General features: G+C 34.9%; 5 protein-coding genes across 6 annotated transcripts; 2 read left to right on the top strand and 3 right to left on the bottom strand.

The window, feature by feature from the left end:
* Nucleotides 1-56: 56 nt before the first annotated feature.
* Nucleotides 57-6,253, top strand: LOC136780207 (Krueppel homolog 1-like). Its single transcript, XM_066738426.1, has 2 exons — nucleotides 57-286; nucleotides 2,562-6,253. The coding sequence occupies exon 2, from the start codon at nucleotides 2,584-2,586 to the stop codon at nucleotides 4,147-4,149; it is 1,566 nt and encodes a 521-aa protein (XP_066594523.1). The 5' UTR covers nucleotides 57-286; nucleotides 2,562-2,583; the 3' UTR covers nucleotides 4,150-6,253.
* Tango14 (transport and golgi organization 14) lies at nucleotides 4,181-9,946 on the bottom strand. Its single transcript, XM_066738450.1, has 2 exons — nucleotides 6,091-9,946; nucleotides 4,181-6,015 (listed from the first exon to the last, which is right to left on the bottom strand). The coding sequence occupies exon 1, from the start codon at nucleotides 9,705-9,707 to the stop codon at nucleotides 8,958-8,960; it is 750 nt and encodes a 249-aa protein (XP_066594547.1). The 5' UTR covers nucleotides 9,708-9,946; the 3' UTR covers nucleotides 4,181-6,015; nucleotides 6,091-8,957.
* Nucleotides 9,947-10,427: 481 nt separating this feature from the next.
* Caper (RNA-binding protein 39-like protein Caper) lies at nucleotides 10,428-16,575 on the top strand. The gene is made up of 8 exons (XM_066737928.1): nucleotides 10,428-10,706; nucleotides 12,742-12,806; nucleotides 13,289-13,615; nucleotides 13,829-14,036; nucleotides 14,108-14,374; nucleotides 14,454-14,629; nucleotides 14,707-14,877; nucleotides 15,146-16,575. Exons 1-8 carry the CDS (start codon nucleotides 10,617-10,619, stop codon nucleotides 15,441-15,443), a joined length of 1,602 nt encoding a protein of 533 aa, XP_066594025.1. The 5' UTR covers nucleotides 10,428-10,616; the 3' UTR covers nucleotides 15,444-16,575.
* A 2-nt stretch (nucleotides 16,576-16,577) lies between these two features.
* LOC136779955 (odorant receptor 67c-like) lies at nucleotides 16,578-18,329 on the bottom strand. 2 transcript variants are annotated; one of them, XM_066737930.1, is made up of 5 exons: nucleotides 17,765-18,329; nucleotides 17,249-17,623; nucleotides 16,981-17,182; nucleotides 16,766-16,921; nucleotides 16,578-16,709 (listed from the first exon to the last, which is right to left on the bottom strand). In XM_066737930.1, the coding sequence occupies exons 1-5, from the start codon at nucleotides 18,310-18,312 to the stop codon at nucleotides 16,647-16,649; spliced, it is 1,344 nt and encodes a 447-aa protein (XP_066594027.1). In that variant the 5' UTR covers nucleotides 18,313-18,329; the 3' UTR covers nucleotides 16,578-16,646. The 2 variants fall into 2 exon arrangements, with proteins under 2 accessions (XP_066594027.1, XP_066594026.1); XM_066737929.1 differs by having other exon boundaries at nucleotides 16,631-16,921.
* A 149-nt stretch (nucleotides 18,330-18,478) lies between these two features.
* Nucleotides 18,479-27,387, bottom strand: LOC136780128 (uncharacterized). The gene is made up of 11 exons (XM_066738247.1): nucleotides 27,006-27,387; nucleotides 26,448-26,885; nucleotides 26,186-26,387; nucleotides 25,960-26,115; nucleotides 25,851-25,892; nucleotides 25,544-25,677; nucleotides 24,509-25,111; nucleotides 22,892-23,266; nucleotides 22,625-22,826; nucleotides 22,409-22,564; nucleotides 18,479-19,274 (listed from the first exon to the last, which is right to left on the bottom strand). Exons 1-11 carry the CDS (start codon nucleotides 27,365-27,367, stop codon nucleotides 19,221-19,223), a joined length of 2,724 nt encoding a protein of 907 aa, XP_066594344.1. The 5' UTR covers nucleotides 27,368-27,387; the 3' UTR covers nucleotides 18,479-19,220.
* Nucleotides 27,388-27,678: the final 291 nt, after the last annotated feature.

Raw genomic sequence — 27,678 nt, 5'->3', positions numbered from 1 at the left:
GGCAATTTCCGACTGCGCTCGGTCCTGACAGAGGTAAACATTGTATAGTACGATTGGCCGGTCCGAGGCGGGTCCTTCGGTTTTTCGAGTTCAACTTTTCGTCCGTTACCGCCAGGTCCACTGCTCTTCGCACTCAGGTTATGTGTATTCGATTAGACGTATCGAGGAAAACTTGTGACACAGCTCGTGTTAACTTCCAATCATTCCCTGTGACGTACTTACACACTTTTCACACAGGAATGGTGATTTTTTGTGGATTTCCAGAACAATCTACTAATAATACAAGGTCAGTATCTTTATTTATTAGTTTTTATTTAATATTTCTACAATTTTCACACCATTCTGCCTCCTCGCTTTCATCCTCCATTATATTTCGCTGAAAGATTTTTTCTACTCTGCGTTAGGATCTCGATGACCACAGAAGCAGCTGCTGGATCAACTGGTTTTTAATTCCAGTTTCTAAGCTGGTTCGCCCGATAAATTTGACAGTCGCATATTTATCTCTCCTGACCTACAAGCTTCCCTCGCCAAAATCATTAAGAACCTCTATTCCTGATTTTAGAAACAAGTCACTCGCTTTTTTACATTTTCATTTCGAGTCTCTAAATTAACATTCTTTTGCACCCGCATCTCGCTAAAAACAGTACGAAAATCTACAAATCCCTCCACAAAACTTGAAAAAGGGAAATTAGCAAAATCTAGTAAAAATAAAAAGCGATAAACCAAAATTGCTTTGGGTACTTCGTAAGGTTGGAAATTAGAGAGAAAAAAAACAAACAAACAAAAAGCCTCACGCTGATATTAAAATAATTTTATAGAATGCCAAAAATTGAACTGATCGTGTTTTGGCAATTTTCGTGGGAGCGTAGGAAGGTAAAAAAGCGGCGATAAAGTTTCGCGGGATCCGAGTTGGGGTAGGGGGCGCGCTGGCCAGGTTTCGCTTGACCGAGGATCAATAAGAATTTGGTAAATAAACGAAGAAGGAAAATTTCTTGTCTATTTTTTAAATAAAAAAGATAAGTCGATATGTACATATATCATAGCGGCACTTAATGATCTTACGCCGTAGCCGTGATGTAACTCGACGTCCTTACTGCGCGGCGAGTTGCACGAGGTCGGTGATCGCTATAAAAAAATGCGAATCGTACACGTGGAGGCAGTCGCGGTGGTTTCCGCTCCATGCGCTGCAATGTCGCCGACCCCGCCGACCGCCTCCGTCAGCCTCGAACGACGCGCGCGTGCAAGCGCCGTCTACCCCCACCTAACTTATCCTATGTTTCACTTATTTTACAGCTTCGCGTGGCTCGCATCTCTCCACGAGCGTCAACAAATTTGCAAACAAAGCTTTCGCTTCTTGCGGAAAATACGCCCCCCTCCGGTTCAAACACTTGGAAAAATCCCTTTAAACTGGCCGCCATTTTGGTATCGCATAACTAACCAAGACGTTGTTATCATTCCCAATCACAACAGAGAGGTCAATATTCAATAACAAGAGTCTCCGGAAATAGGCTGAGTTGCATAATGAATTCATCTGGTTTATTTATAGGCCACCGCGTAGAGTTAGCAAAAGAGAGCATCCAAGGATCTCGCGTGTGTGTGTGTGTGTGCATCGAGCTAATTGAACGCCGCCATAACAGGAAGACGTTCAATGAAAAATTCAAATGACTCGAGTTTTTTTTCACGAGGCTTCTGAAATAACAAACACCTTAAAACGGTATTTTGATGATTGGAAATAGCTAATACTGACTGTATTATTAAATATCGATGATTGAATTTTACGTAATTCTTCCAACGGATGATTATTCCTTCTAATCACCTCTCTTCGCTGTTTACTATTTATCTGAAACACGTCACTGATTGGCCGCGTCGCTATGCACCAATGACAAGGAATTCCAATGGTCAGCGTTAATTTCATACCTCCGTGTTAAAAAAACTCGTAGTCAGAGTCAATTATAGACACGAAGCATCCGTAAAGCAGAGAGAGAGAGAGAGATTCAGGACTACGTTATAGTCGCCATAGCGTAAATATTGATTAGAGACGGAATTTTCTCTTGCTTCTTGGGAACAATGGGACCGGAGATCTTCTAAATTCGTTGATAAGGACGTTAGAAAGTCTATGGTGTGCGCGCCTCGAAGCGTTTGTGTAAGTGAGATGCGCGCGCGAAGCTATGGTGGGCGTTTTTGGGCTGAAAAAAGGTCGGAGAGGGGTTGGAGGGTGGGATGTCACCCCGACGATTCAGCCAAGTAATCAAGGCGTATACGCACAGTCGTGTTCACGCACAGCTTCAAGCAACATCTCACATCCACATCTACCTCAAACGCTACCTCACTCACTTTTTTAAATAACACTACCTCTAAAGTTTGTACAATTTTTTCATGAAGCCCTTAATGTGCTGAGCTTTAGTACTTATAACAGTAGTTACTACAATCTATTTGTACCTGATCGCTTTACTTTTGCATAAAAAGTTTTTTAATTAGGTCAGTACATTCCAGATTGGCAGAAACCTGATAATAGGTTCAAAATGGTTTTTAAATGATAAAAATATTATTTTCTGTTACAGATACTAAAGACTACGAATCACAATGGTAGGATACTATCATACAGAAACGATGGCTAGCCAAGGAGCGATATCCGCATCATCCGGAATGACTAGTAGTCCCCAATTGGTCAAGTTAGAGACAATGAATTCGGTGAAGAGTCTGGTGTGCAGTCCAGATCTCACAGTTTTTGCAAAAAATCCAGGAGCGCAAAAATCCATGTCAGCGACAATGGAAAAGTCTCCGTATCAGTGTCTGACGTGTCAGAAGAGTTTTCACCAGAAGAGTCTTTATCAGAGTCATATAAAATCACACAGCAAGGAAGGTGAGGACCCGTACCGCTGCAACATCTGCAGCAAAACTTTTACGGTTCCGGCTCGTTTGACTCGCCACTATAGAACACACACCGGTGAAAAGCCGTTCCCGTGCGACCTCTGCGGTAAGTCCTTCTCCGTTAAAGAGAACTTGAGCGTTCATCGACGGACTCACACGAAAGAACGGCCTTATAAATGTACTGTTTGCGGGCGAGCCTTCGAACACAGCGGGAAACTCCATAGACACATGAGGATTCACACTGGGGAACGGCCACACAAGTGTACGGTATGCTCGAAGACGTTTATTCAAAGTGGACAGTTGGTTATTCACATGAGGACACACACTGGAGAAAAACCCTATGTCTGTAACACTTGTAAAAAAGGGTTCACTTGCTCTAAACAATTAAAAGTACACACTCGCACTCACACTGGAGAAAAACCGTACAAATGCGAGTTCTGTGGCAGGGCGTTTGGATATAACCACGTGCTGAAGCTCCACCAAATATCACACTTCGGGGAAAAGGTGTACAAGTGCACGCTTTGCCGTGAAACATTTGGCAACAAGAAGACCATGGAAATGCACATCAAGACTCACTCGGAAAACGCCGAGTCCTCTCCCAGAGATTCCCCGATCGAACCAGTCGTTGAGATTTCGCAGACCATGAACGGGGATCCCACTATGGGCTTCCCGGCTCCGTCAACGACGCCGGGAAGTTGTGGCAGTGACAAAGAGAATAGTAAGACTGATGAGATCTCCGAGCCAACGTTCGTGGCCCAGCGAGACTTCTATTACCTCTACCCCAGGGACCAGTATCCTCAGCCCGTGGTACCCGTAAACTCAGGACACCTCTTGGACGACAGGAGTTACCATACAAACATTGCACCCACTCCAATTGAACCACCGCACCCTATATTCTCATACGCGGAACCGGCGTATTCAAATTTTGGTATGCAAAACGAGTTAGGTAATGATTGCTCGTCGTTACTAAACTTACCTGGGAACGACGCTAGAAGGAGAGTTGAGGCTGCCTTGGAGGCAGTGGAGGAGGAAAGACAAAGGGAGTTCGGTGTAAGATCAGAAAGACAGGAGACAATGCTTACACCACCATCAAGCAACCCTGTTAGTCCAGCACCATCGCCAGACCCTTTAGACCTGGTTATTCCATTCAGAGAAATTCTCATTTTACCACATCGAAAACGTACCAAAATGATCCTAGAATCCATGGAACACGAAAGTGCCGGACTTGTTGCTTCTCAGAGACAAAGCTCAGTTATTCAATTCGCCAGAGCTTCATAGTGACGATACAATTTGTACAGTCGTTGTTCCAGGTTGGCACTCCTGGAATCAGGGGTTTTCGAGGCTGTTGATGTTTCGGCACAAGAGCGATGAAACCTGAAAAATAACGGGATTAGTAAAATATTCTAGGATATGGTAACTCACGGACCTTGAACTGTTCACTTTTGTCACCTGTTCCTGTTGTGCACCAAGGAGGCTAGTCTTATCACGATCGATGATGCCATGTGAGTCATCTCTCTCGTTCAATGAAGCTTCAAGATATCGTGGTTTCGATACGAGACTGTGTTAGTCTCTGATCTTCCTGGGTAAGGAAACAATGGCCTCGAAAGGACGCTCGTCCAGTTCACGCGTGCCTCTATCGCCAATGTTTCGAACTAAAAATGCGCTTATTCTATTGGTTCAATCTTTTTGAGGTTAGGTATTGCGTGTTTCTGGTACTCAAGAGAAGCTTTCTTCGTTTCTCCGTAACGAGATTACAGTGACGTGTACGGAGCACGAACTAAAAATCTAATTTTATTTACCATGATTTATTATCTTTCAAAAGCAATCGTGCGTATTTAATTCTTGCACGTAGGAACGCGAAGTTATCGCCGTGAGTAATTTATGCTTTCGACATTCGTTTCTAAAATAAAAAATAACAAGGAAAACGTCACTGAAATTTCGTGATTTGCAGAAAAAATCACTCACACAGTTTTGCCCCGTTTCTGTCAATACTCGAAACTTATCGTTTCGCTCCTTTTTTGAGGTTAATGTTTTTGAACATTGACGAGAGTTCGGAGGAGATTATCGTAATTCTAAGAAACGGGCTTCGATTACCAAAAAACTACACAATAGAAAATAGTTGCAAGAATGCACCAAACAATTACTGATACCACTGTGATAAGAACTCCGTATATCAGAGTATTGAGGGGGACCGAACCCACTGCCAGTATAAATGTGTACATGTATGCACGCAAGCGATCCAAATTGGTGTGAATTTCCTGAAAACGAACAAACGATTTTTCACATTGGTGAAAGGTCCTTGGCTAACCTAACCTAACCTCTCCAAAATCACCATGCGTGCATACTTATACGCGGTTTATGATTATATATGTAAAATAATTAAATATGTATCCTACGTTTGCAGTCTATGTAAGATTCTTGTGCTGCGTGGCCTACATGTAAAAAGGAAAATCGAGCCTCAAGCTGATAGTCGTACTGATAACAGATTCTTTTAGAGTACTTTTCACAAATGGCGACACTAAGACTATTTTACACAACACCAAGCAACTTGGGATTCTTTGTTATTTGTAACTCAACACCAAATAAACAAGATTCATTACGCAGTCTTAGTGCCAGCCAAGCTTTAGTTATATTTCACGCCAGTCGTGTAAAAATTTATGTGCAATTTTATCTTAAAAAGAAGCTTTAGCTCTTATTTATTATTTTTACAAATCAATTTCATTAAAATTATATTTATAAATCTCTCTCTCTCTCTCTCTCTCTCTCTCTCTCTCTCTATATATATATATATATGCATAAATTTTATTGAAAAGCATTATATATAAAACATCTGTATATTTCGTTTAATCGCGACAAAATAAAATGTTTCTTGAACAACGTTCACTACAAACAGAAACAAAGTTCTTTTCTTCCGTGTGATAGTTATTTTAGGTTAACTGTCCTATAATTGGATTAACAAAGTACGTAGGCTACGTAGCTGACCGAATAACCTGAGTATCAAAGCTTGAACGATAAATATGAAAAAAAAAAATGAGAATGAAAAGAGGAAAAAAGCATGGCTCTAATTAAATCGTATTCACTTAACCTATAATTCATTAGATTTTAAGGCTAGCATGCTATGTTGGCGTGTGGAACTGATAATATCTAAAAAAAAAGCACATTTTAATCGTTAGTAACAGTCTCGTTTTGGTTTATCATAAGAAATCGCAGCACACACACCTCATTATCCCACCAAGTCATTCTGCGGTCATCGAATCATCCAACAAACTTTTTTTAAACAAGTAGCCGTAGCTAATCGGTTCAATTTTTGGACTGCTACTTTCTTTTGTTCGGTGTTATCTACTTTTCTTTGTCATCGAATAAACCAATCAAATAAATACAACTACTCTCTCTCGTCATCAATCACAATAATTAGGCCTGTTGTATTATATATGATTACAAAACAGGTATGTCATGTACAATACAGCGAGCAAAAATCTGAAAAACTTCCAATCACAATTTGCAATTTTCAAATTTTTGCTTATTATGTTTCATATGAAACATTAATTTGTGATCGTACAACGGAACCTAGAAAAAATCTTTTTACCGACCGTGCAACTTCCGGTCAGGAATCGAATGAGAGAGAAAATGTTGTTCAAGCAAGCTCTTTATATATACAAAAAAACTACAAAGAGAAAAAACACGAATTAAAAGTAAATATTGTTCATTCCATGATTTTTCTATCGACATTCTGAACAAATTTTATCAGTCATTCATTATTAAAGCAAATTACGCAAAATCGGCAAATGCACGGCTATCGGAAGTTGAGGTTTTATAGCAAATGACGCCAACTCTGCCATTGATATAAAATAAAATAAGAGAAATTTTGTCTTGTGCGTATGTGAGCATGTGCGTAAGTGTGTATATATTATAAATATAGTATAAAAATAGTATATATATAAATACATAAATATATTTATGAATTAATATTAGAAAAAAGGGGAGTGATGTTAATTATTGTACACCCTAAGATTTATAATCCAGTTTGACCATAGTAAGCCTATTTCGTGTAACTATAATTAGAAATATTATGAAGGAGCTCGGTGAGGCTCTCCAAAACAAAAACAGATTTTCAAAAGAAAGAAGTGCATTATTGTTTTTCGTAATCGTGTGATGTTACATTTTTTATTTCCTGTGTAAATAATTTACAAGGAAATATTATATTATTCAAATGTAATAATGGTTGTCTGTTGGTATGTATTAGAGAAATATCTGACTTTATAATATTATTATAATTAATTTCACTTATAATTTAAATCTCAACAAAAGAAGAATGAAATAACATCTTCGGCTACTATAAAAAATTCTGCTGTTTTTATTTCCTAAATCCTTCGACATCCCTAACATTTTACAGTTTATAATTTTTGATAATTTATTATTGCAACAGAATTTTGTCTAGAAATAGTATATCTTCATATGATGTTCCCAAGGGACGTGACCCCTTCATCCCATCTAAGAACTCCGATGGTTTTTATCTTGACATCGATAAATCACAAGGTTTCCTAATTTTTTCCTCGATTTAATATATTCTGTATTTTACTTGTCTTTATCCATCTATTTTGACTTTTATGAAAGTATTTGTACTATTTTTTGTACAGAAAATCAATGTGGATTTTAAGAAGCGTTGTATAAATTTTCAGCCTCATAATATTTTCTGGTGTATCTTAATGTGTTACTGCGAGTGGCTTGCCGAAAATCGCTGGGGTGCAAAACACGCGAGGGCAGTACCACGCCTTAGGAAAGATATTTCAGTCCCCTTTCTTCCCTTTCGACCCTTGGCCCTTTACTGCCATTAATGGAATCCCGCAAGAGAGCAGGAGGACCACTGAGTCGATACTCGTCCCTCAATCTACTCTCTTTTTCAGCAATAAAACCATTTTCTCTTACGAAACACTCCAAAGAAATGGCCTAATTATATCCAAAATTAAAATTTTCTTCTACCCCTATATTGAAGAATTAACTACTTGCTTCATTTTCTAACCAAGAAGAGACATCTTTTGAAAATTATCCAGAAGCATAGGATAACATTGATTGTAGATTTCTAGATTAACCACGATCAATAAAGGTTTTATTTCTTGGTCGGTAATATCGCATTTTATTAAAAGAATAATTTCACTTTTTTGTCATCCAATAGTTTGCGATAAATTTAATTACACAATTTTGTTTTAAATCATTACTTAGTTTTGACCTTTGATGACATATAGTTAATATAAATTAAATGATTATTTGCTTGGCTCTATTATCAAAATTATCACGTGCTCAACGGGTGTGTTAATATCGGCAATTGTTATCAACAGTGACCAGTTCCAATCAGATACGAATTTTTCTTATATAATACAGACCCACCAGTTTTTGTAAATAAATTTTGTATCACTTTTTTATTAAAACTTATTTTGAATAAACAAAATTATATTATGTTTCTCCTGATCGTACAGTTTTACAAAAATAGTTCAAAATTTCCAACAAGTACACTTTTAAATTAAATGACTTTTTGGTTTCTTAAGAATTCATTTACATGGTTTAGTTCTTGTTATCAATTTGAAAATTGCACCCTCATTGTTTTTCTAGCTTACAATTAAAAGTACAAGTTTGAAAATGGTGATAGCGAAAACATGAAACTTAATGGAATTGCCTTACGCTATCTTTGCTTAGTTTTCTTTCTATAATCTTTAAAGCAGGCAGCTTTAGGCTAAAATGCGATTCATTAAATATCGATGGAAATGTACATAATAATCAATATCTCTTATTTCATAAACATTTTATACTAAATAAAATGAAAAAAAAAATAATTTAAATAAACTAAACTTCACTCCATTCAGTATCATCACATTTATATAAAGTTATAATAAATTCTACTATGACCTCAGAGCAATTGTACATGCATTTCATCTTATTCACAAAGAACTGGCTTATTCATAATTAATAAGCAAGTATTTTGTTATAAATTATAAAATAGCATCACAAAACTATTTGCATCATAGTCTTTGAACAGTCTAAATCTGTATGGAGACATAAGAGTGTTTCTCTTATTATAAGGTAGATGCACTTCATTTTCCATATCGCTGCTCACACCTATTATATTTTTCTAATAAACATAAAAAATCTTTAGGAGACAAGCTATTGTGATTTGGTAAAGTTGAAAACTCTGTTGTCCTTGTATGCCAAGGTAGAAGCCCATAGGTTGAGCAAACATAACCAAGTATAATGGCTAGATCTGGATCTGGCATTCCTTTGAACATTAACTTTTCACTAATAAACTGTTCATTAATTTCTTCAATTTTAAGGTGTCCCTGTTGAGCTGCCCTTGCCAAAACCTTGGTCAAATGAACTATTTCTCCTCGTCCATCTGCATAGGATAGGAATGTAATTTTAATTTTAGATTTAGTACCGTTCACTCCATTTTTGGTAGAACTTTTGGAATCATTCCAATGAACATATTCAACCAGGTCAGGCCGACTTTTGGCAAACTGATCTTTGACATAGGCCTTCTTCTTCTGGTCTAAACCACAGTGTTGATAAATGCTGATGCAAGGTATGCCAAGGGTTACACACCAACCAATTATTCGAACTATACTAAAGTAATCTTGGTCCTTGTTGTCAACTATGATAACCAAGTGTCTAGGAAGCTTCTTCATCTTTCCCATGCTACGCACCAGCATGTCTACTTCTTTTGAAACTGTCTCATGTGATAAGTGGATACATTTACGGGATATGATGAAATAACAATAATAGATGGCCAAATATAAACTATACAAGAAGTGTATTATTGTCAAGATACCACGAAATATGAGCAACATTGCTTCTGACAATCAAACCCGCTCATGTGTTTGTTATAATCTGACTTTTCATACACTGGGCCTCGCCTCCCTTTAATAAGCCGGCTACCAACCGTGTTGTCTCGTGCTGCCCACGACACCACTCTCTTTCAGCCGCTGAGCAGACAAAAACTTCCCACCAACTAAAGTTAATATTCACACTAGCGGAAACCACGGAAGCCGACTGGTCTAAAAACTTCCTTTCACCGTTATCAGTCGACGATAAATTTACCTGGTTTTAAAACCTTCCGTCTTATCAACGTAGGATAAATTATCCCTAGAATCAAATTATATATAATTATTTATTATTTGTTTCTATGTTTCCCTTCTTAAAAGCTATTGATAAACAGTTTTTCAGTAAAATATATATAATTATCTTAACAGGAAATGTTAGAATGGAAATGTTAGTAAGTGGTTTTTCTTGTATATAAGTTGCTTAATGCGATAATATTTTAGTTGCTATAAGTCGAGGCCATGGGTAAAGGATTTGAATGAATACAACTTTTAATAAATTAATGTTTCTTAAAAAGAAAAAACTATATAAAATATTAACACAAAACGAAGAAAGTTTTACGTTCAAAAAAAGGAGGGATAGTACTAAAACTCGATCTATTGGACATCTGTTTGATCATGTGATATCCGGTAGAGGAGGGCGGATTCCGGCGGACCTTGGCGTCGGCGCCACTCGACAATAGTCGACAAAGTCATTTCCGTAGGCGGCCATTTTATTTCTCTCTTCGCGGCTGTCGTTCGCACGTCTGATTATACTTTCCTCAACAGATTTGTATATTGGTTAAGTTTTTTTCTGAAAATTTATTAGATATTCACGAACCACGAAGAGAACCAATTAAAGCCATCCGGAAACAGGAAAAGGTGGAGAGTTGTGTGCTAATGCGTGGAATTTCAGAAAATTCACCAACACGCGCAATGGCGGAGGATTTGGACGTGGAGGCGATGCTGGAGGCCCCCTATAAAAAAGGGGTAAGTCAATTTTTTCTACTTTTATTTACCTCTTATGACTTTCTTCCCCAGTGTTCGCGCTTGTTCTTGATGAGATCACGCGACCTTGAAAAATTGTAAAACTTCCTGCCTTTTTCCGCTCGGAAGACAGTGACCCGCCATTTTTCTGGGGCTTCTCTTCGTTCTTCCGGATAATCACCTGCACATTCACACCTCACTCTACAAAAAAATTTTAATAATTGATACAAGAAACCTGTGTTCTCCTTAACAGGTGACCATGATTAGGATCATACACGTACACACATACACACAGGCGCGCGCGCGCGCGCGCTTACTCTTACATATCTGATTTAGCATGCCGTAATATTGACACTACAGTAGTACACTGGGATTGAATGATTTTTCTAGAAAAACTAATTTACTATAAGATTAAAAAAATATCTGTATATTTGAAGATTTAACAGCTTCTTGTTTATCTCCAATTGTACTGAAAGTTTGTTTTTGGAATGAAGTTCTTGATTCGCAGCTTAATACTAAAAATTTGCACGTATCAATGGTGTTTTTGGGAAAGAAAACCAATAACTGACTCAACGGAGACACTGTATCCTGAAAGCACACTTATACACAAAGCCAAAGTCACTGATTCCAACTATTGATCAATATCTCCATTTTCTGTACTTATAGATGGTACGTAACTTGTACCCTCGCTAGGATGTTTGGCAGCGAGTTCCTAGAATGCACTAAATGAGGTATTAAGAAAGCCATCACTACCATCATTCTCTATTTAATTATTTTCTTATACGTTTTTTTTTTTAATACATCAAAGAATTATACTAATAGGACATAGCTAGTTTTTTATGACATGGATATTTTAATATGGGTGGAAAAAGATTTTAGAAAAGTGTTTAAGATAGATTATTTCTCATACTTTCCCTTTTATAGTTTATGTTCATATACCATCCAAATTCTCAAGGAGAGCATCAAACAGTTTGAGCTATAGTGTTTTCTCTTGTTCAAGCATTTTAAGTCTGTCTATGCAGGGTTAGCCAAATAAAACGGCTCAGACCATCACATAAAATGCTTTAACTTCATAGATATAATAGATAGCAATATCTGCTATAAGACATTTTTGAAGTGTCTTTTGATTTGTGTTCAAAAAGGTCTTATAACAAAAATTGCTTACTATTATATCTATGAAATTAAAATAATTTTATGCACATGGTCTGAGCAGTATTATCTGGCTAACCCTGTATATGTATCAATATGAGTATCAAATATTTTTTTTTATAAAAGTTCACAAAAAAAAGTATTTTTATTATTCATATATAAATTACTCTCTTTATGGAATAATTTATAATAAAAAACCTTTTCTTTTTTAACTATACATTCCTTAGGCTCATTATCATTCATAAGTTAATTCCTTCTTAAATCAAACTGTCTGCGATGCTCCTATTTGTGAAATTGTTTAGCTCTTCCAGGACAATAATTAAAAAAAAAGACCAGGGGGGGGGCTTTGTAAGATAGCAGTTAGGGTTCACATCACGTCTTACATTGAAATCGTACTGTCTTTGATGAGGGCTCTCTTTTGCAGAAGAAAAAGGATGTGTGGTTGGCCATTGGTAGTTTATGACCAAGGCATGCTCAACCCAAGATTGCAATGCTTTCCTAAAACCCGATAAAGTGATTGGTAAGTTTGAGCAAGGCATATGCAAAGAGTTGCAACTCTAAGCTCAGCCCGTCTAGCTCTATCTGAATCAATATCTCCCTACCACAGCCCCTATAGACAAATCTAGCTGCAATACTGGATGTACAGCACACAAGTGCCAAGATATCATCAGGGTGCTCCAAGGGGAGTCACTGGTATTAAAAACTAGTGATAAAAAATTCATTGCTCCTTCAATATAAATCAATTGTCACTGAACTCTAATTGTACAAAATGTACAACAATTTTTGTTATAAGGTTACTAACTTTGAATGATTTGCTTTTTGTCCCCTCATCGCGCGTCCCTGCCTAATCGGCTGGCTGGCATGGCATTCAACTGTTTGCTGTTCGTAGGAGCAGGACTCCTCGTCCAAAGACAAGTCCTCCAAGGAGAATGGGTCCAGCCGTAAATCATCAGGGTGAGTAAATAATTTTTTAATTCTATAATTAATTAGCGATCATTGCGTTGATGGAAATTTTTCTTGATCATCTAAAAAGTATGCAAGAACATATTAGACAAAAATTATTGGGTGTTCATCAATTAATCTAGCTGAAATAAAACACTGCAGTTTTTAATAGCTATTTGAAGTTTTATTCTCTTTGTTATAGACCCCATACAGTTAGTGTAAATGCTGGTTATTTTGATAATTCCAAAGGTTAGACCTGTAAATGGTAAGTATATAGGAAAAAATAAATATAGTGAAGCAGGAAATTTGTTGTCACAATAAGCGATATCTTCAGCTGTACCTTACCTGGGTACCCTTTCTGCAAACGGTCCAATTAGTAGAAAACTTTTCTGATCTATAATATAATTAAACACTTAATTGAATCAAGTTGATAATTTTTAAAATTAAAAGTTGAGAAAACTTTTATTGTATTAATGGAGAAATTACCTTTTCAGGAAGAGTAAACACCGTTCCAAATCTCGTTCAAGATCTCGAGATCGCCGGGATAAGGACCGTAAGGATCGAGACAGAGACAGAGATAGGGATAGAGATCGGGAAAGGGATCGAGACAGGGACAGAGAAAGGGATAGGGAGCGGGATCGTGACCGCAAACGGAGATCCAGATCTAGGGATAGACGTGATCGTGAAAAGGATCGAGATGGCGAAAGAGACAGAAGGGATAGAGATAGAGATAGGGATAGGAGAAGGAAACGTTCCCTTACTCCTATTACCCTTCCCAGGGCTAGACCTCCTTTTGGAAAAGGCGTCAGCCCCTTGGGAATGTAAGTAATTTGATAGAAAAGATAATTAAACTGCATAACCTGACTAGACCTAGTTAAAGTTTTATCTTTAATTTGGGGGATTTTTTTATGCTAGATAAAAGAATGTTAAATTCTGGATTTTCTTATTATGGGATGATCTTGAGTTTGCTATTCAACATAATTTACGTTTTATAATCAGAAGCGTTATTGTATTGTTTCTTTTTTATTTTACAGTAGGAACGATGAGCTGACGCCAGAAGAGCGTGATGCTAGAACTGTATTCTGTATGCAGTTGAGTCAACGAATTCGTGCTCGTGATCTTGAAGAATTTTTCTCTAGTGTTGGAAAAGTTCAGGATGTCAGACTTATCACTTGTAACAAAACTAGAAGGTTCAAGGGAATAGCTTATGTAGAATTTAAAGATCCAGAAAGTGTTACACTCGTAAGTATTATTATTGATAAAAATATAATGGAATTCACTTTGAATAATGATTAATATGAAATAAACATTAGGCACTTGGACTCTCTGGACAAAAATTATTGGGAGTACCTATAGTAGTTCAACATACTCAAGCTGAAAAGAATCGTATGGGTAATTCTATGCCTAATCTTATGCCTAAGGGACAAACTGGACCCATGAGACTTTATGTGGGTTCCTTACACTTTAACATAACTGAAGACATGCTTCGTGGCATCTTTGAACCTTTTGGGAAAATCGATAACATTCAACTAATAATGGACCCAGAGACTGGACGTAGCAAAGGCTATGGTTTCTTAACAGTAAATATAATTTATTATTTGGTTGAAAAATTTGATAAAAAAATGCAAATAAACTTATGAAAAATTTTGTATATTCTAGTTCAGGAATGCAGATGATGCAAAAAAAGCTTTGGAACAATTGAATGGGTTTGAGTTAGCAGGGAGACCAATGAAAGTTGGAAATGTTACAGAACGCACTGATCTGATTCAAGGACCATCTCTACTTGATACAGATGAATTAGATAGAAGTGGAATTGACTTGGGTGCTACTGGAAGGTAGGAGAATAATATATGTAAATTTAATCAAGAAAGTTAAGATTGTATGAATTTAATTGAGATTAACCATTGTTTAGATTACAATTGATGTTTAAGTTAGCAGAAGGAACTGGATTAGAAATTCCTCCAGCAGCAGCTAATGCATTAAACATGGCACCAGTAATAACTGCCCCACAACCACCACCCCAAGCTGCACCTCCAATAGCAACGCAATGCTTCATGCTTTCTAACATGTTTGATCCACAAAAGTAAGTTCGTCGAAACCAGCTAAGTCAACGATCCACTAAGCATATTTAGTAGACCTGGTGTCATCTATTCGATAGTTTCACTAGGGGGAATACATATGCAAAATTAATTGTATTATCATCTAAAATTTGCTGCGCATTTTGTTGTGTTTGCAACAATGATAATTCTACATTTTAATTAAATTTAAATTAATTTATGACTATACTTAAATAAGGATTATGTTTAAACATAAGTTTCTAAAGATATCTAAATAAGTTAATTTCGTTGCAGCGAAACAAATCCAAATTGGGCGAAGGAGATTCGAGACGATGTTATAGAGGAGTGTAACAAGCACGGGGGAGTATTGCACGTGTATGTGGATCAAGCATCACCTCAGGGTAACGTTTATGTGAAATGTCCATCGATCGCTACAGCGGTAGCTGCTGTGAATTCTCTGCATGGCAGATGGTTTGCTGGACGAGTGATCACCGCTGCTTATGTTCCAGTCGTTAATTATCATTCGTTATTCCCTGATGCAATGGTCGTTATGCAACTTTTGACTCCTAGTGCACCACGAAGGGGAATGTGATTCTGATTACCCGGAGATTCAACGTAAAATTCGCAATCTTGCTAGTATTACACGTTTCTTCACTTCTACGAGTCATCGAGGGATTCGAAGCAATCTTTTTCTTTAACCGAAATCTTAGCAGTTTCGAGATATATTTCGTACTGTTAATAAAGAGCAGTGGATGTATTAATAATAGATTTACAAAATCGTATCTTCGTTTTGTCAGAATGGGGAAACACTATTCGCTCGTACAAGCACGACAAATTTTTCCTATCGTTTTCTAAAAGATTTCGAAGGTACGTTGATAAAAGTCTGGATTCAATTTACTCCCTTGTATAAGTACTGACGTTTAATAGATATCAATCAGGGGAGTCTAACAATTTAATTGCACTTTCACTAGTTTATTTATGCTTGTAAATGTTCCTCACATTGACGTATACCTTTCGCGAAAAATTTGAAATGTTGGGATTTGTATTTTATGGTTATTTATTGCACCAAAAGAGAAGATGTGATTTGTTTCGAACTGTATACCTTTATGTTTTACTCGTCAGATTTTTGCGGTTAGTTATAGAATCAACGAAAGGACTTGTTTTTATTTCTGTATTGATAAAATAAGTTATAATATGAAGAAACTTTTTTTCTTCTCATTGCGTTAGTACAGAAATAGTAAACAGCTTCTGAATAATGCTCCATTGGTGAAAAGAAAACCAGTTTTGTCGATTCAACGGTTAAGAGATCGTTTGTTAAATTTCTAATGTTAGAAGCATTAAAGTGTATAAGAAATTGTACGTGAGAAGGGGCCCATTCTGTATTAAATATTTTCTCCATATTTTGAGAATGTAAACTATTCACTTTTGACGAAAAAGATAAAAATTGTACTCAATTGTTAACAGTGATTAAGGATGAACTCAAACTGGCTGTGAAGCTGCCCCCTTTTTTCCTATATTCGAAAAGATTCGAATGGTTTTGAGTTCTAGGTCTGCTGCGCGAAAGGGGGAAAGTACGGGCCTCTCGTGAAACTCTTTACCCTAAACTGTATATAAGTTTTGTAAATTAAAACAACTAGCGGTAGACACAATGTTACTTTCTTGGTAACATTAAATAAGATTATGAATGTAAACTTTACATTAATTATAATTGAATTTCATGTGAAGTATATGATCTACTTTATTGCCTAATTATGTATTTTTAACACTTATACAACCTATCGCTGGCTGATTTATTTCAGTTATTGTTATTTCTCGTATTTTTTATTAAATTAAATAACGAGAATGCTGCCTGCAGGATCTAAAAGTCGATTCTTTTAACAACCAGGTGAGAAATAATTGTGTCTGTGATATTACCGAGATAAAGGATTGAGTAGATAAAGTGACGAGGAAGCTGCTGGTAATTTTAATAGGAGTTTTTATTCTTAATAGAATAAATATCAAATCTTTTTGTCTCTGTAGAGTCAGTGCTGTCCAATCCATAGTGTATACCATAGTCGCCAAATCTAAACTCTTCAAGAAATTTTATAGTGATCAAATTTACATATTATGGTAAAAAAAAATCAACTTACACTACTGATTACTTCGTTTCCAAACCAACAATAAAAGAAAATTTGTAATAATATTGTAAGTATGCATATTAGTATTGGAATGAGCTCCATACTTGGTTTCATGATAGAGATACTACGGATCAAGGAACATAAAATCAATACGCTGGTAAAAAATTGTACAAAAAGGATAGGCGCAAAAATGTGATTTAGATCTGTAGAAAATCTAAAATAATAGTGGCATTAATATGTGTACATATTTCCGTATTGGTGTATATTTTGAATTACTAACTTGCATATGTGAATATGATGGCGAATGCAAGTAATGAGACGCTTCTTTTCTTCAAATATGTAATTCTTGTCCAAATGATCATCATACTGTTTTTGTGTCACTTGGTGAAATCGAAGCTTTAAAATTTCCAGCTGGCTACAAACTTTCAATAAAAATCCGGAAAAAATTGTATCACAGCAGCCACTCATCATACCTCCATTGAAAATACAAATCGCCTGGTGAAGCCACGAAAAAGCAAGCAAGCTACGTTTGGAAAGACTGTAGGGGTACCAGCATGGTGCTACAAGGTTTCCATCTCTTACCATGAAGGCTGATTGAATTATTAGAGCAGTATCAGCAAGAAATGCCACAATTGCAAAGGAGATGATGATTTTTCTGCCATATCGAATTAATAAAACTGTTTAGCAGAAGATTTTTTGCCAGTAAATGTTTGGTGAAGAACTAGTTTGAATGATATTGCTTACAGTTTGTAACCTATATCAATTAATTGGTTTTAAGAGAAATTATGTAACTGACCTGGCAAAATTAGTAAATGGTAATTCAATTTCTTCCTCTTGTATGTTCATAGGTTTCATGGGGTATTTGAAGAATCTCTGGCTCAATTTGATTATATCTTCACGACGTATGATTATTGTGGTTGATTTGCAAGCGATCATAATGAAGGCTATTAACGTCAGGGCGACGTCGGAAAAAGCTGCTAAATCCCTTACGTAGAAAAAGAAATATAATATTTGACCCGTAGCGAAAGCATAGAATGAGATTAGCATGAAGGTGTTATACACTCCATAGAGAAATACTTTGGAACGGGACGTCCAGTTAATGGGCCTCCAAATACCCGTACACGAAAGTAGAAAGAAACCTTCCATTAAAATGTACATTTTGCAAATCGTTCCGGTTTCTATTTCACGCAGAATCACGAGAATGTTTGCGTCAAACTGTGATATGACTCTATCAAGAACCCTTTTCTGTATCGACGGCTCATCAATAAATCTTAGACAAACATTTATTATGTATATGTACCATAATAATGATACATTACGGAGTGGCAACCGACGACAGTCCATAATTATATGTCTCAACATTGTGAATGTGCCATATGGTATTTTCACATTATTGAAGGTAAATTATTTTTTCCAAGGCACCAGGTGGAAGTATTTAAATTAATTATTCTTTCATAGATAATTTGATATTCTACTCTACAATTATTTTGCAGGTCCATGTTCTATGGAATTGCTAGTAACAGAATTTACAAATTTAATAAGCTAGTCATCGAGGAACAATTGTGCTAGCTGTGGAAAAGGGGGTGAATTTTCTTACTGCTTGAAATTTTAGAAACGTTAGTTGCAATTGAAAATTGTGAAACAAGTATTACAGAATTATATTTACTTCATCAAATTAATAAAAATACTATTTAAACTGTTAAGGGCATAATAGCTAATTATAGCTAAGGGTGAATTCTACCAAGTCGGGTTAACTTAACCCATTGTTAAAATGGTATAGTTAATGTAACAGGAACTATACTACTATAACTCTGGGTTAAGCTAAATCGACTTGGTAAGGTTCACCTTAAACTTAAAGGAAGTTTCATATCGCGTGATATGTGTTAAAGTCCAAATTATTAACGGTGAAATAAGTGAACTAATCGGCTTTTAAATGGTACGATGAATTCAACATTAACTGCGCTAGAAGAAACTTTAAGGAATAAAATTCTACAGAAAAACCGCTGGAAGTCTCAATCGTCTTGCTTCTTTTGCAATTTTTATACATTTACATCTATTTTTACAATTTCTTTTGTGAAGGGTATTACTTAACTGTGACAAGACTGTCAGTAGTACAATTTTAAATTTGATTTTTTTACCGGGATTGTATAATATGTTAAACCATTTTTGTAATGTAATGCGACCTAGTTTAAATTTATTACATTTTTTCTTTCGTGCAACTCGCTAAATCGATGTTACCATTTGCGCAAAACTCAGGCATTTGCATTCCTTATTAAGTTAAATATCGAGTAAGAAACTTTTATAATCTAAAAAAAATTGTTTATATTAAAATTTTTTATATAAAAATTTATCTGTACTTTTTAATTTTTTTACCGAGACAAAGAGTCGTTACATAAAATGACAAGAAAGGAGCCGGTGATTTTTATAGGAGTTTTCATTCTTAATTGTATAAAAATCCATTTTTTTTACCGTGTAAGTTCAATTTTTTCCAATTCACAGGGACTATTGCCTTTCTCCAATTTAAGCTTTTGTAGAATTCTTGAAAGTTTGGAATATAATGGAAAACTTACAACAAAAAAATAAGTAAACTTATACTTTATGTATAACTCCATTTACAAATCAACAATAAACGAAAATTTCTGCAAATACTATAGCAAGGTATAAAGGCATTGTGAGACATGTTTCAAACTTGTTTTTGTGTATTGGATAAACCATCTACTGACGAACATATGAGCAAAATACTAAAAAAGAATTATCCTAAAAGTACTGTATAAAATATTCCATTCAGGTCTGTAGTATACTTGAAACAAAACTTTATATTAGAATACATTAATTTCATAAGTAAACCAGATATAACTAACTTGAATATAGAATTATGATGTTCTATGTAAGTAAGAAAATACTTCCGTTCTCGGACTCTTAAATGATCTTCATTTGATTCATCATTTTCAGGTACCTGCCCCATTTGGTAAAAACGAAGTTATAAAATTTCTAGTTGACTGCAAACATTTATTATAAAACCAGCAAAAATTGTATCAGAACAATCAACGATGAGACCTCCAATTATGTAACAGAAATTGATGGATCAAAGATATTGCAAGATAATGCGTGGGCTTGTAACTGTCGTAAGAATACAGACCTGACGTGGTGATGACGCTCTCTCTTATCAGGAAATAAGATTGCATTATCAAAGCAAAAGCTATAATATATATAGTTATGGTGAATCCAATAATGATTTTTCTGTAAACGAATCAATGTAAATTATCAACGTTAATATTCAATATGGAATATTTTCATCGAAATAGAAACAAGTCTCAATTAATGGTACAATATGAAATAGCATAATTATCTGATTTGGTAAAAATGTTAAATTTTAATTAAATACTTTCCTCTTCTGCATTTGCAGATTACATTGAATATTCCAAGAATCTATCATTAAGTCTGATGAGGCACTATGCTGAAAAATTAACATGGTATCAGTAACAACTGCCCCACAACAACCACTCCAAGCTGCACCGCCGATAACAACGGAATGTTTCATGCTTGCTAACTTGTTTCATTCACAAAACTAAGTTCGTTGAAACCAGTTATGTCAACGATCAACTAAGCATATTTAGTAGAGCTGGTGTCAGCTATTCGATAGTTTCACTGGGGGGAATACATATGCAAAATCAATTGTATTATCATCTAAAATTTGCTGCGCACTTTGTTGTGTTTGTAACAATGATAATTCTATATTTTAATTAAATTTAAATTAATTTATGTATATATTTAAATAAGGATTATGTTTAAACAAGTTTTTAAAGATATCTAAATAAATTAATTTCTTTGTAGCGAATCAAACCCAAGTTGGGCGTAGGAAATTGGAGACGAGGTTATAAAGGTTTTAACAAGTACGGGGGAGTATTGCACGTGTGTGAGGACCAAGCATCATCTCAGGGTAACGTTTATGTGAAATGACCATCGATCGCTACAGCGGTAGCTGCTGTGAATTCTTTGCATGACAGATGGTTCACTGGACGAGTGATCACCGCTGCTTATGTTCCAGTCGTTAATTATCATTCGTTATTCCCTGATGAAATGGTCGTTATGTAACTTTTGACTCCTAGTGTACCACGAAGGGTAGTGTGATTCTAATTACCTGGAGATCCAATGTGAAATTCGTAATCTTGCTATCATTACACGTTTCTTTACTTCTATGAGTTATCAAGGTATTCGAAGCCATTTTTTTCTTTAACCGAGATCTTAACAGTTTCGAGATATAATTTGTACTGCCAATAAGAAGAAGTGAATGTATTACTGTTAGATTTACAAAATCGTATCTTCGTTTTTTTAGAATGGGGAAGCAATATTCGCTTGTACAAGCACTACAATTTTTGCTTATCGATTACTAAAAAAATTCGAAGGTACTTCTTTGATAAAATTCTGGAATTACTTTACTCCCTTGTATAAGTACTGCTATTTAATATATATCAATCGGGGGAATCTAATAATTTAATTGCACTGTTACTAGTTTAGTTTTACTTATACATATTCGTCACAAAGACATATACATTTCATGAAAAGTTGGAAATTTTTAGACTTGTTTTTTGTGATTATTTACCGCACCAAAAAAAAGTTGTGATTTGTTTCGAACTGTATACCTTTCTTGTTATACTTGTCAGGGTTTCGAGATTAGCTATACAGTCAACAAAAGGACTGACTATTGTTTTTCTATTGATTAATAAGTTAAAAAAAGGAAAAAGTATGTTTTATTCTTATTGCATTAGTACAGACATAATAAGCACATAGTTCCTGAATAATGCTCCAATGGTGAAAAAAAATAGTTTGGTCGATTTAACGATTAAAAGATCGTTTGTTAAATTTCTAATGTTAGAGTATTAAAGTATATAAAAAATTATACGTAAGAATGGACCTATTCTTTATTTAATATTTTCTCTGCATCTTGAGAATGGAAACTAGATTGGACTAAAAAGATTAAAAGATTTACTCAATTGTGAACAGTGATTACGGATGAACTCAAACTGGTCGCGAAGCTGCCCCCCTTTTTCCCATATTCGAAAAGAATCGAATGGTTTTGAGTTCTAGATCTGCTGCGTGAACAGGGAAAAATACGGGCCTTTCGTAAAATTCTTTACCCTAAACAGTATATAAATTATATAAATTGAAATAATTAACGCTAGATACAATGTTATTTTCTTGGTAACATTAAATAAGATTATGAATGTAAACTTAACATTAATTATAATTGAATTTCAAGTGATGAATATGATCTACTTTAATGACTAACAGTTATACAGGCTATCACTGACTGATTTATTTCAGTTATTTTTATTTCTCGTATTTTTTATTAGATTAAATAACGAGAATGCTGCTTGCAGGATCTAAAAGTTAATTCTTATCAAAACCAGGTGAGAAATAATTATGTTTGTGATATTACCGAGATAAAGGATTGAGTAGATAAAGTGACGAGGAAGCTGCTGGTAATTTTAATAGGAGTTTTTATTCTTAATAGAATAAATATCAAATCTTTTTGTCTCTGTAGAGTTAGTGTTGTCCAATCCATAGTATATACTACTCTCGCCAAATCTAAACTCTTAAAATAAATTTATTGTAAACGAATTTGTGGATTACTGAGAACAAATTTTGAACTTACACTACTGATTACTTCATTCCCAAACCAACAATAAAAGAAGATTTGTAGTAATATTGTAAGTATGCTTATTAGTATTGGAACGAGTTCCATACTTGGTTTCATGATAGAGATACTACGGATCAAGGAACATAAAGCCAATACGCTGGTGAAAAATTGTACAAAAAGGATAGGAGCGAAAATGCGGTTTAGATCTGTAGAAAACCTACAATAATAGTGGCATCATTATAAGTACGAATTTTAATTTGGTATATATTTTGAATGACTAACTTGCATATGTGAATATGATGGTGAATGCAAGTGATGAGACGTTTCTTTTCTTCAAATATGTAATTCTGGTCCAAATAATCATCATACTCCTTTTGTGTTACTTGGTGAAATCGAAGCTTTAAAATTTCCAACTGGCTGCAAACTTTCAATAAAAATCCGGAAAAAATTGTGTCACAGCAGCCACTAATCATACCTCCATTGGAAATACTTATCACCTGGTGAAACCACGAAAAAGCAAGCAAGCTAGGTTTGGAAAGATTGTAGGGGTACCAGCATGGTGCTGGAAGGATTCCATCTTTTACCGTGAAGACTGATTTAACTATTAGAAGAGTATCAGCAAGAAATACCATAATTGCAAAGGAAATGATGATGTTTCTGCCATCGAATTAAAAAACTGTTTAGCAGAAGTTTTTGCCAGTAAATGTTTGGTGAAGTACTAATTAAAATGATGTTTCCTACGGGGCCATACGAAGTTAAAGCGGACAAATTTCGGTGTACAACACCAATTTTTTTTAATAAGATGTGAGATTTTGGGCATAAGTTAAAATAAAGTCTTTTATTCCTGATATAGGAGCTTTCAACGTTTTAGTTTTAACTGTTTTTAGTAAAAACACGTATATTATTTGAAAATTCATATCTTCTAGACAAATTAACACAGAAGGCTCTAGCTGCAATCAGAATGCTCAGGAAGATTCATACTTTATTATAAAAAATAAATAGTTTATTATAAATTAATAACACCCTTAAAATATAAAGTAAATATTTGAATTAACAAATATGTTATCATATTCTGAAAATTATAAAAAAAATCAGGGATGTTCCTTGGGATGTCTTCCATAGAGGAAAAAATGAAAACGTGTATACTCTCTTGGTGTTCATAGTGAAACAAACAATTTTATCATGACACGCACGGCCGGAAGCGTTGCCCGAGCGACGTAAACCCGTAAGGCACATGCGCAAATGAGCGCGGTTAACCTCTTCGCGTCGAATTCTATCAATCTGATGAGTTAGGTATAGGTTATCCGCGTAAAGTTACGCATGCGCCTACAGGTGTGCGCTGCTTATTCGAAGATTTTAGCCGTGTTCATCAGGATAAAAGGGTTTTCTCAATATGAACACCAAAAAAGTATACGCGTTTTATTTTTTTCCCCTGTAGAAGAAATCCCAAGAAACATCCCTGATATTTGTTATAATTTTTAGAGTCTAATAACATTATTGTTAATTCAAATGTTTATTTTAATTTTTCACGGCATCAAAAATGAATAACAAACTACTTCATTTTTAATTTATATAATGAAATATGAATCTGCCTGAGTATTTTGGCTACAGCCAGAGTCTTCTATGTTAATTTGTCTAGGAAATATGAATTTTCAAACATTATATGTTTTTACCAAAAACAGAAAAAGTGCAAACTTTGACAGCTCGTATATCCGGAATAAAAAAAGATTTTTCACTCTTATTTGCGCCATAAGTCTCGTATTTTCTTATGTTACAACATATTTTATTTAAAAAATAATCAGCGTTGTCATCCGAAATCTATCAATTTTGACGTGGGATGGCCTTACAGTTTGTAATCTTTACCGATCAGTCGATTTTAAGAGAAAATATGTAACTGACCTGATAAAATTAGTGAATCGTAATACAATTTTTTCTTCTTGTATGTTCATAGGTTTCATTGGGTATTTGGAGAATCTCTGACTTAGTTTGATTAAATCTTCACGACGTAAGATTATAGTGGTTCCTTTACAAACGATCAAAATGAAGGCCATTAACATCAGGATGATGTCGGAAAAAGCTGCTAGATCCCTTACGTAGAATAAAAGATACAATAATTGACCCACAGTGAAAGTGTATATCGTTATTAGCATCAAAACATTATACACTCCATAGAGAAATACTTTGGAACGGGACGTCCAGTTAATGGGCCTCCAAATACCCATACACGAAAGAAGAAAGAAACCCTCGAATAAAATGTCCATTTTGCAAATCGTTCCGGTTTCTATTTCACGCAGACTCACGAGAATGTTTGCGTCAAACTGTGACTTGACTGTATGAATAACCCTTTTCTGTATCGACGGCTCATCAATAAATCTTAGACAAACATTTATTATGTATATGTATCGTAATAATGATACATTACGGAGTGGCAACCGACGACATTCCATAATTATATGTCTCAGTATTGTAACCAATCCATATGGTATATTCCCATTATTGAAGCTCAAATGTTTTTACCAAGGCACCAGGTGGAAGTATAAAAAATAATTATTCTTTCATAGATAATTTGATATTCTACTCTACAATTATTTTGCAGGTCCATGTTCTATGGAATTGCTGGTAAAGGAATTTTAAAATTTAATAAGCTAGTCGGCGAGGAGCAACTGTGTTACCAGGGGAAAAGAGGTCGATCTTCTTACTACTTGAATTTTTTGAAACGTTAGTTGGCATAAGAACAATATGAAAGAAGGATTACAGAATTATGTTGATAGCTGCAAATTAATAAAGCTGCTAATTAAAGATTAGAGCATCATGATTAATTGTGGCTAATAAAAGTTTTGTACCGAGTGATGTGTATTAAAGTCCAAATTATTATTGGTGAAATAAGTGAAGTAACCTGCTTGTAAATGATATGATGAATTCAACATTAATTACGCTAGGAGAAACTTTAAGGAATAAAAATTCTCTACAGAAAATCCACTGGAAGTCTCAATAGTCTCGCTTCTTTTGCAATTTTTGGTACAGCTGCATCTCGTTCTACAATTTCTTTTGTGAAGGGTATTACTTAACTGTGATAAAACTGTCAGTAGTATAATTTTAAATTTGAGTTTTTTAACGGAATTGTATAATCAAACCATTTTTTGCAATGTAAAACAACGATCTAGTTTAAATTTATTACATTCTTTTATTCCTACAACTCGCTAAAGCGATGTTACCATTTTCGCAAAACTCAGGCATTTGCATTCCTCATTAAGTTAAATATCGAGTAAGAAGCTTTTAAAATCTAAAAAAATAATGTTTATATTATTCTTTTTTATATAAAAATTTATCTGTACTGTTAATTTTTTTACCGTGACGAAGGAGTCGTTAGATAAAATGACGAGAAAGGAGCTAGTGATTTTGATAGGAGTCTTCGTTCTTAATAATATAAATAACAAATCTTTTTGGCCGCGCAGACTTAACCTTTTCCAGTCCGTAGAGAATATTGCATTCCTCAGATCTAAGCTCTTGTAAAATTATTGAAAATTTTTGAATTTCATGGAGAACACACAAGAAAAGAAAAATGAGTAAACTTACGTTAAGCATCACTTCATTTCCAAACCAACAATAAAAGAATATTTCTGCAAATACTATAGCAAGGTATAAGGCCATTGGGGCAATTTCCGGACTTAGTTTTGTATTGGATAAACTCTGTACTGATGAGCATATGAGCAAGATACTGGAAAAGAATTGTCCTAAAAGTACTGGATAAAATACTCCATTCAGGTCTTTAGCATATCTAAAACAAAACTTTATATTAGAATACATCAATTTCATAAGTAAACCAGACATAACTAACTTGAATATAGAATTATGATGTTCTATGCAAGTAAGAAAATACTTCCGTTCTCGAACTCTTAAATGATCTTCATTTGATTCATCATTTTCAGGTACCTGCCCCATTTGGTAAAAACGAAGTTTTAAAATTTCTAGTTGACTGCAAGCATTTATCAGGAAACCAGCAAAAATTGTATCACAGCAGCCAGCGATGAAACCTCCAATTATGTAACATAGAAACTGATGGATCCATGATATGGCAAGAAAATGCGCCTTGGAATTGTCGTAAGGATACCAACATGGCGTCAGTAGATTACCGTCATTGAACAAAAAAAATGACTGTACTGTAAAGGTGCAAAGTAGAACAGTAATGGAACCGACAAACAGGATACAGATCTTCCTGAAACATAATTCACACGAATTAATTATAATCAAGTTTCTTACAAATATATTAAAGTATTTCATTTGTTTAATTAAAATGGTAAGAATAATTTAATTTATTTTGAATATAAGAGTTTAGATTTAACTTTTATTAAACAAATAATTTCATTCTAATATTTTAAAAAGCAATTCTACTAGCCTGGCATAATTGTTGAATTTTAATTCTATGGCTCCTTCCTCTCCATTTTCAGATTTCATTGGATACTTGAAGAGTCTTTCACTGAGCTCGATGATGTTATTACGATAAATGAAGAACGTTGTGCTCTTGAAGATATCGTTGACGACGCTTAACATCATCCAAGTAGTGTTGATTACTTCATCCATATCGTTTAAATTCTTACACACGTGAATAAATTGTCCAACACCAAGGCTATAAATAGACATTAATGAAAAAATATTGTATGCACCATATAGAATCACTCTGCGACGAGAAATCCAGCTAACTGGCCTCCATATACCAATACAAGAGAGAACGAAGAAACTTTCGGACAAAATATGCATTATGCACCAGAGATAAAAGTGAATTCATAAAATGCTGTATTCAAGAGCTTGTTCGAGACAGTACTATTCTCTGGCAATCTCACATTGTCAGTGCTGAAACTTCTGTTTCAATAGGCTATGAATAATCTACGATGGAATGTTCTTGGATTCTTTTGAATACTATATTTTCTGTGATCATGGGGGATGTTGTAATAATGCAGTACACCGTACCGGATCGTCGGAAGTACTTTTAATTATGCCTTCCAATATCGACTTTGTCCCTCGTGGTATGTTACCGTCCACGAAATCTATAGCGCTCAACGTCTCTACGC

Source organism: Prorops nasuta, unplaced genomic scaffold (genome assembly GCF_024137725.1).
Source record: "Prorops nasuta isolate Cenicafe-Biocafe unplaced genomic scaffold, Cenicafe_Pnas_1.2 PNAS00018, whole genome shotgun sequence".
Classification (NCBI taxonomy): Eukaryota; Metazoa; Arthropoda; class Insecta; order Hymenoptera; family Bethylidae; genus Prorops; species Prorops nasuta.
The sequence above is the reverse complement of the archived record's forward strand: the minus strand, read 5'-3'. Positions and strand labels throughout refer to the sequence as shown.

Coding starts and splice junctions, on each gene's coding strand:
- Tango14 (XM_066738450.1), bottom strand. CDS start 9,707: ATGTTGCTCATATTTCGTGGTATCTTGACAATAATACACTTCTTGTAT.
- Caper (XM_066737928.1), top strand. CDS start 10,617: ATGCGTGGAATTTCAGAAAATTCACCAACACGCGCAATGGCGGAGGAT. Junction 10,707..12,741: donor AGGCCCCCTATAAAAAAGGG/GTAAGTCAATTT, acceptor TGCTGTTCGTAG/GAGCAGGACTCCTCGTCCAA. Junction 14,878..15,145: donor AACATGTTTGATCCACAAAA/GTAAGTTCGTCG, acceptor ATTTCGTTGCAG/CGAAACAAATCCAAATTGGG.
- LOC136780128 (XM_066738247.1), bottom strand. CDS start 27,367: ATGCATATTTTGTCCGAAAGTTTCTTCGTTCTCTCTTGTATTGGTATA. Junction 26,886..27,005: donor AAATTCAACAATTATGCCAG/GCTAGTAGAATT, acceptor TAAACAAATGAA/ATACTTTAATATATTTGTAA. Junction 26,388..26,447: donor CATCATAATTCTATATTCAA/GTTAGTTATGTC, acceptor GTTTTGTTTTAG/ATATGCTAAAGACCTGAATG.
- LOC136779955 (XM_066737929.1), bottom strand. CDS start 18,312: ATGGACTGTCGTCGGTTGCCACTCCGTAATGTATCATTATTATGGTAC. Junction 17,183..17,248: donor CATCATATTCACATATGCAA/GTTAGTAATTCA, acceptor CTATTATTTTAG/ATTTTCTACAGATCTAAATC. Junction 16,922..16,980: donor GAAACGAAGTAATCAGTAGT/GTAAGTTGATTT, acceptor AATTTCTTGAAG/AGTTTAGATTTGGCGACTAT.
- LOC136780207 (XM_066738426.1), top strand. CDS start 2,584: ATGGTAGGATACTATCATACAGAAACGATGGCTAGCCAAGGAGCGATA.